General features: G+C 33.7%; 1 protein-coding gene across 2 annotated transcripts in view; it reads left to right on the forward strand.

Moving 5' to 3' along the window:
- The window catches only part of LOC145688352 (vitellogenin-like), a 303,527-nt gene extending 302,224 nt beyond the window's left edge, over positions 1–1,303 (forward strand). For both annotated transcript variants that reach the window (XM_081762496.1, XM_081762497.1), the window contains exon 24: positions 1,130–1,303. In XM_081762496.1, coding sequence (XP_081618622.1) covers positions 1,130–1,134 — 5 coding nt within the window. In that variant the 3' untranslated portion in view covers positions 1,135–1,303. The remainder of the gene's footprint in view (positions 1–1,129) is intronic.
- The last annotated feature ends 8,027 nt before the right edge of the window (positions 1,304–9,330 follow it).

The raw sequence follows: 9,330 nt of genomic DNA on the forward strand, positions 1-9,330 counted from the left end.
AGGTCATAATAGAACGATGCGCTGAGTGGACAGCGCATGTTCAGCTAGTTTATTTACAACAATACAGTATTCAGCTTTGAATAATATCGGCCCTGATAACGAGAAGCAGAAGCACTAATGATTCTTTTCTTTTCTATAAAAATACATGACAGCTACCAAAGGGGGAAGCGGGTTTCTTCGTTTTGATGTTTTAAAATTTATCACGTGACTTACTATTCTCCACGGATTAGTTACATAATACTTAGTAACTTATTCATGTAAATCCCGTCGTCTGGAGTTTAGGGAATTTTATCCTGCGCGACTAAAGGTTAAACAATTAAGTAACGCATGCCTATCACAAGTCGGCCGAGGAAAATACGATACTAAAGTTATAAGTAATTCCAGTGAATACACAGTATCATAAATAAGTATAGAAAAATGAAATGAAATCTTTCGGTTAAACGTCCCACGATTATGCCTTTGAGGACAAATAATTAATGCAAATAAATGATAATTGAAGAATGGTGGAATGAGAATGTGGGAAGGACTTGGAATACCTAGAGAAAACCCACGGACACGATGTTTCCCACTACAAACTTACTTGACAGGGATCGAACCAGGAAGCCCATGCGCCAGGGTTAGGCGCTCTGCCACTGAGCCACTATGCCTCCACAAGTAATATTAAAAGGCTAGGTAGTGTCCCAAATAAGTCTTTTGCAATAGTTCATCGTTCACTTGAAACATAACATTATTATTCATGTGTATATGTAGCTTAAAGATACAGAACTAGACGACCGAAGGAATGGTCTTCACAAACCATTAAAATGTTTGATTGAAATTGGTTTTGTGTGTACTGAAAAACATAAACACGTTAAACTGAGCATCTTTTACTTTTGTTTTAAAAATAAAAATGATTTTCAAAAAAAAAAAAAAAAAAGGAGTTATTAAATAGAAATATTATATATTTTCTAAATATTTCTTTAATCATTTTTGTGATTATTTGCATTCGAATTAAATAAGTTTACTAGTGTTCATTAATGGAAACAGAGAAAGCTCAACAATCAGTGTGGCGTAGAGTGCATTGTTTCCTTTATTTTTAGAATATATTTCTTTTATTGTGCTTCTCACTTCTATTTCAAATTTTTAATAGGTTAAATTAGGATGTCAAGAAGAAAAAAAGTAATATGGAGTCTCAAGATTCTCTCCTCTATCCCGCTCTTTGAGAACGAACTTTGTTTCGTACCAGATGGGAAGATCTAAGAAATTGCATTTATTTGCAATGATCATGTATAAAATATTAATAAATTAAAATCTGTTATTCAAACTCTTGTATATTTTATTGTAATATTTAAGGAATATTATTTTATTTTATGTAAAGTACTTTCCTTCTTTAACATAGAATATTTATTGGCTCTAATTTTTTATACACGAGTACTCACAGATTCTTTTTCTTCAGTAAGAATCGAATTATTTCCTATCTTATAAAAATAATATAGACGCGTTTATTTATTATCTTACTTTTGTCGCAAAGTATCACCAAGTTGAACTGATATATATATTACTGGATGTATTACAAAACGGACTATTATGTTTTTACACTTGTGGAAATAAGTTAAACATCACCAACAGTATTGTGCAAGATATTTAAACAACTACTCTTCTATAGTCAGGGAAATGAAACAACATAGACAGCGCTACAGGGTAACTAGGTACCGCTAAATTTCTCGCAAAAATTCTCTTAGCACCTCTGTACCCTGTATCATATAAAGACCATTAAAATTGACACCATAAGTAAGGACTGGGTACTTACTGTATCGCGTCCATATTCGGTCATTTTATATTGCCAAAAATGACTATTATAATTTATTTTTCAACTCTGGTTGTTGTTACTGCAAGAGCTAATTTAAAATAATCATAATAATAACTTTCGTCATCGTCTTTAATAGCCTTTTTGTTTTGAATAATTTCTTCACAACTTTGTTTTCGAAAACCAGATATTTGTATTCATTCCTGCTCCTTAACGACCATATCTATAAAACACAGTGGTTCTTAAACTAGAGGCTCTGCTTCCCTAGGTGGTATGAAAGAACGGAAGTACAAGACAATTGAAATATTGTACCTCATAAGATAAAGGAGAGTATTGGAAATAATTATTCAGTGCATGATGTTTTGAAATTGAAAATTGCCTAGAATTCACTAACACATGTAAGATACTACACCAAGCGTAACTAGCTTACGGCACCCGAACATTTCCTAACATTAAATGGCAGACACTGACTCGCCACAATTACTTTAGTTTTAGAAAGAACTAATTTAAGTGAAGGTATCAAAAATGAGTAAATAAATAAATAATCCACGACTACTCTAATAAAAACATATACCGAACAAAAGCTTAAATTACGCTTGTTTGCATTCTCCCTCGAAGTAACCTACGTCTGGCAAGTTCCTGTTCGGGGTCAAAATCCTAGACAGAAACTGCATCTCGCGGTACATATAGCGCGAGATAATCATTGTCTGCACTGTTCTTTATATCGCATTGACTGACCTGATTCAATTTTCAATGTTGTGCTTGCAGAAGATCAAAAAAAGTTCTCTTCGTCTTCTATTGATGTTCTACTGCTTTTGAAGCGGGAGTGATACTCAAAACATATAACATGATTCATTGCTTCATTACTGTAAGACTGCCAAATCATTCAAAAGACTCTATGTTTTATTTTGCATACACATTGAGATTGGTACAACAGCTCATTGTGCAAAGCTTTCAATATTCACAGAACGTCACTCATTATACCAACTCAGAAAAGATCGTTCCTCTCTGCAGCTGCAAGCACACTTTTGTGATCAGTGGCGGATGGTGGATTGTGGTTTCGGGTGTTGTTGTACGAACGAGCGGAGACAGAAAATACAAAGTGGACCCATTGACTAATCAGCATAACTTTAGATGCAAATGCTACGTAACATGTGAAATTAAATAACATTCTGTTTTTAAAAATAATAATAATAATAATAATAATAATAATAATAATAATAATAATAATAATAATAATAATAATAATAATAATAATAATAATAATAATAATAATGCGGAACATTTTATCCGATTAATCACCTTATTTAATTAGTAAGTTTATTTTACTCTCTTTGATTGGAGCAAATTTGCCTAATACATGCTGATTGAACTCTGATATTCTTATTGTCAGGTTATTTTCGATGGAAAGCATAACCAATGGTTATAACCTTTCTTTGACATTCATTTTCTTGAAAGTGTCAATTCTCTTCGATTTGGAATAAAGCCTTTCTTCTTTTGCTGACGTCATAGGTACAGTTAATAATAATTTCAGAGGCTTTGTAATTCACTGAATACTTTTTCTAGATTATTACGAACAATTCATTCTAGCAAACACAGTCCCTGATAGTGATCCGAATTCCTCTACAGCGTAGACTGAAGACAGTTCGTGACAGATTAGTGTTATAAAAAAATGTAAATTGAACAAACTTTATTCGCAGTTTATCTAGAAAAATTAAAAATAAATTGTGGAAATATATCTAGTGCAAAACAACATTACTGCCATAAGATGTCCTGTGAATTTAAACCGATTTTTTTTTCGAATATTCTCCTGAATTGCCCTTTGCTTGCTTTGTTTAAGCCTTAATTGCACATTTTTCCTCAGTTGAAAGCTGAGCAAATTCTTTTTTTTCTTTTTTTAAAGTTATTTACAGAAGTCATGATATAGAATTCATTCAGAATTTGTAAGCTATTTACAGAATTAGAGCACACACACTACAATTAAATCTAACAACTAAAAACCAAAACAGCAGATACAAAAGAAGTAACGGTATATGAATTGCGAATGTCACATATACGTACATCAACACACACACGCGTACGTAAAAGAAACACTACATTCCAAATCATCCGTGTTGGTTGTTAAACAATGTACGATGAACACAATATGCTTCCACATGAGGTGAAACAACGCTTATCAATGTCATACGTTCTGGAAGGTAAACTTTGAAACCTGACAGATGTAGGATCAGCATTAATAGAAGCTAAAGTCAAAGAACATCAAAACAAACACATTGCCAGGCTTACACCCAGAAATGTTTGCTGGGAGGGGTCCAAAGTATTTAAGGGGGTCCAATACGTCTATGTAACATCGAACCTGTCTTATTCTGCACCTGAAAAGACGATAAGTAAGTAATTCTTAATTACTATATTTTAAGAAAAATGATAGAACGATTGTTTTTTAAAAAAAGAAAGAGTAGATGATGAGGCGTAAAATAAAATATTTAGCCTACATCAATCATTTCTCTGTTAAACAAGTATAGTTCGTTAGAAAGTCTACAAATGTTTGTCGAGTTTCGAAATTTTGGGGAGATCCGGACCCTGTAGACCCCCTCGTGGCTGCAGCCCTGAACAGTAGCGTTTCCCATCAAACAGTTTTATGTGGAAAGTTATCAAGAGTAAGAAATGCACTTATTTCATAAAAGAAATAAGTATATACTAAAATACTATCCACAGAGAGGGGATTCTATATATTGACTTATTAATATTTGTTTCACAAATTACTGTACAAGAAGCCTTCATTATCTATATAAGCTAAGAATTAACTTGTAAATGCGTGTTTACTTTCATTTGTTTTCTGCTCTACTACATATTTTCATTCTTATTTTGTAATTCTGCAATCATTTTTTTCTTTCTTTTTTTTTCTTCTTTTTAGTATTAATTGTATTTGTTTCCTTCAGTATAGTACCGCAATTTAAAAATATGAATGCATAAAAAAATCGCATTTGTTAATTGGTAGTGAAATAAAATTCAGAAATTTTATTTAGCGCGAAAAACCTTCTCGTTCACTGGAAACCGTGTTGCGTTGCAGAAGCACGGCAACGACCAGACCCTTTAACTTCTGAGCGCTGAAGGAATGTGGTCGTTGTATGCTCGCTGCAACGCAATATAAATTAGAGACTCTGTGACGGATTGTTTTTCGCTTTTTAAAATGGATTAACGGAACGGACAGTACAGAAGTAAAAAATATGTTATTTAAAGTATATATGGGAGTATTAGAAAGTATTTTTCCCCTTCTTTACTACTACTGCTTATATTTTTTTTCTCGAAATACTTTGGTCGTTACGCAACGCTGTAACACTAACATTAGCCGCCAATGTTTGTGATACCTTCTTTTTCGTGTTACTAAACTAGTCACAGAACTATTTATTACTACGGCGTATCGCTAAATGCAATGGAGGAGTGAAGTAGTTTCGGTACTTACGATGACAACAAAAGTATAAGATTCCAAAAGTTGCACTTTTGTTTCCACACAGTATGGCTGCAACGTAAAGAGAGCATATAATTAACGTTTATTTCCACACGTTTTTCTATCTTCAATACATTTGTTCTGTTTATTATTTAAAACACAAAAAATGCGATTCTCTTACTATAATGTTTATACATTAACGTAAAACGTGACTATTTTTAAGTTCCACATGTAACAAATTTCTTTGGAACCCACTGGAAACAAATGCTACCGGAAGTGCTGGCAGATCCATGTCATGCTACACCTATTTAAAGCACAAGAGACAAAATAAAATCTACTTACCTAACTTGAAACATACGACTTTTTAATTGTGAAACTCAAGACTCATTTTATTCCTTTATTAGCAACGGGAACGGGTGTATTTCATCCCCCTTTTCTGGTATAAACAGAGAGACATATAAAACAGAGTGCAACTCAGAGGCTTGGGGTCTTGGCATACTAAACAGCTTTCAAATTTCAATTAAGCAAATGGCATTTTAAATATTTGTTAGTAATTCAATGAATATGCAATCTATTCGTAATAAGTTAATTTGAAAAAAATAATAATAATAGTTGGGTGATAAAGGTGAATTATGCTTGTCGAAATAGTGGATTGAGCAAAACGAACACTAACTTTAACTTAATATTTAAATACTGAAGAAGTATCATGAAATGTGGGTGTGGTTTCACGTTCACAAAAAATATTTCTGAGCACTTCACGCTAAGGTATTTGACAAAAAAAAAAAAAAAAAAAAGTACAATATACGCAACAGCAGAATTAATGAATATTAACATTAATGTTCTAAATATATCACAGATAACTCAAGTGTTTTTATTCCATAATAAGAAAACTTTTATATGAGGTAACAATAAATATCACAAAGTTATACAAGTATTGTGTGATGGTTTTTATATCATGTACAGTGTTACAGATGTCATACTGTAGGCATGGCATTTAATAACCACATAGGACAAGTATTGTTTCATATTTTTATTCAAAGATGACAAACAAAATGTAAAGATATTAAGGGAAAGATACTATACTGAACAAACTATATTTAAACTTATCTCTGGTTCAAAACAAAAATTGGGCTAATGGGGAAAAATGTTTAAAAAAGTGCCATAATTGTAAAGTTTCATTCATGAATTATATGAAAGCGCTTTTTCTCCCTCCAAAGGAAAACGAAATAACACGTAACAAAACGTGGATTACAAACGGGATGAGAAAACCCACGCACACGGTGTTTGTCCACTACAAAGTTCACTTGGCACGAGCTGAGATCGAACCAGGGACCCCATGCACCATAGATGAACGCTCTACCACTGAGCCACAACGGCCCCAAAATTAAAAATGAAATCTTTGAGTTTTATGTCCCATGGTTATGCCGGCTAGGCTAAAGAAGACGGTGATGATGAGAAATTATGACAATGGTGGAATGAATAAAGTGGAAGGAAACAGGAGAACTCCGAGAAAATCCTCGCACACGGTGTTTGTCCACTACAAAGCTCACTTGGCGCGAGCTCGGAACGAACCAGGCAGCAGAGGTGAACGCCCTACCAATGAGCGAAATGTCATTCAAGTTTCAAGTAACAAAAAAAAAAAAATCCTTTATATATTTATCCTGTCTGTCCGGGAGACAAAAAAACTCAGGAACTACTTGACCAATCACCAAATTTGATGAAAATATAGAGGGTCAAAATTTAGGAACCTAGTTTTTTTTTTTTTTTTTTTTTTTTTTTTTTCGAGCCGATGATCAAACCGAAAGTGGTAGAAATCATCATTTTTTGTTTTAACGTTAATCGCTATAAAACAAAAACGGTAATATATAGAGATGCGGTTTTCTATAATTAAATAAGCGTCCCAAGAATGTATTATATCTCTCTCCTTAACTCTGTACTAGAACCCGAAAGTAGTAGAAATTCACCACAGATTCCGGCTTCAATATTGATTTACATACAGCAAAAAGGATAGCAGATAGCGAAACGAGTTTTTTTTTTTTTTTTTTTTTTTTTTGGAATCAATAGTGCTCTAACAAGTAAAGTGTCCAAATGGATGAATCGAGTTGCGGGATGAGACATAGTGCGCCTCATAGAGGATGTGAAAATATGTGTATATGTGCAAAGTTATAGTGGCTGAGCACCATAAGAAACGGAGGGGGAGGGGGTCAAAGATGGTGAGATAAGAGCTATGGTATATTATAGAAATATAGCAAATAAACTGTTGAATTGTAAAACTAGTGAAAGATAGACACTGCAAACGGTGGTAGTTTCTCAAATTGGCAAAAGATGAATGGACAGAGTAGATCACGAACCTCCGCCGCCATATTGAAATCCGCCATTTTAAAATTGTAATATTTTTTTGAAATAGAAAGGTAGTCATGTGATACGTCAATTAGAGCCAGCATGTTCTCAAAAATGCAATTATGAACTTTCGTCATCGTTATCTGTACTCATTTCGAAGATTTAGGATCATCTTTATAGTTATTTACGAAAATCTAGGAGACTGATACTCGTATGTTGAGAATTTGGATTATCACGAAAACGCATGTAAGCTAAACATATCTACAAGTCAAGAAAATTAACATTGAACTTTGATACCCAAGTTGTATATTATTAAATTATTATTTATGAATTACTTCCAATTGGTTTCATATAGTGCCGAAGAGAATCGTTCCACTCTGGAGAAAAACCGCTTCCGTTTTTTGCGCTGTTCGCTGCAGAACATGTTCGTTCGTAATTAAGCAGCAGCTCCCCATATATGCCTTCCGCGCCACGAAAAGAATTTCACTGTTAGTTTTCTTGGCTTGTAGATATGTTTAACTTACATGTGTTTTCGTGATATTCCAAATTTTCAACATACGAGTACCAGTTTTCTAGATTTTCGTAAGTAACTATAAAGATGATCCTAAATCTTCCAAATGAGTACAGATAACGATCACGAAAGTTCATAATTGCAGTTTTGAGAACATGCTAGTCCTAATTGATGTATCACACGATTACCTTTCCATTTAAAAAAAATCACATATTTCAAAATGGCGGCGGAGGTTCTTGATCTACTCTGTCCATTCATCTTTTGCCAATTTGAGAAACTACCACCGTTTGCAGTGTCTAACTTTAACTGCTTTTACAATTCAATAGTTCATTTGCTGTATTTCTATAATATAGCATAGCCCTTATCCCACCAAATTTGACCCCCTCCCCCTTCGTTTCTTATGGCGCTCAGCCGCTATAACTTTGTACATACACATATTTTCACATCCTCTATCAGGCGCACTATGTTTCATCCCGCAACTCGATTCATCCATTTGGACCCTTTACTTGTAAGAATAGGTATCATCTTCTTTCTTAACCCTATTAAAAGCAGAAGTGGTTGAAGCCAACTACTTACGATTTTAACGTTGATCGTCTTAGAAACCGTAAAAGGTAGCGAGAATCAATTTTCTGTAATCAATTAAGCGTCCTAAGCACATATTCCATCTCCACCCTGCGTTTTCTACTGTAACTGGAAGTGGCATAAATTAACTACTAGTTTTAACTTAAAGCATTAAGGAGTGAAAACGGTAACATATGGTAAGAAACGGTTATTTTCAATCGGTAGCCGTGCCATGTCCACTCTTAATCTCTCTGTAAAAGCCGGAAGTGGCAGCCACTTCCAGTTTTAGCGTTCATCACTATGGAGTAGAAACGGTCATAAATAGAAAGAACTGGTTTCCTGCAATCAACTAAGTGTCTCAACAATAGGTTTCATTTCCATCCTTAAGTCTCTTCTAAAACCAGAAATGGCTGAAACCCACTACGACTTCCAATTTCAATATTGATTTACATAAACCAAAACCGCTAAAAGATAGTGAGAAGCGGGTTTATTGAACCGAATTACTGTTTTAATAATTGAAACTATCTTTTGTCTTAACCTTATATTGAAACTAGAAGTGGCTGAAACCAACCACTTGAGGTTTTAACGTTGATTATTATAAACTGAGAACGGTAATAGATACCGAGAAGTGGTTTTCTGGCGTCCTAAGAATTAATTAGGCGTCCTAAGATCATATTCAATCGC

The sequence above is a fragment of the Thermobia domestica genome, chromosome 6, assembly GCF_964235325.1.
Source record: "Thermobia domestica chromosome 6, izTheDome1.hap1.1, whole genome shotgun sequence".
Classification (NCBI taxonomy): Eukaryota; Metazoa; Arthropoda; class Insecta; order Zygentoma; family Lepismatidae; genus Thermobia; species Thermobia domestica.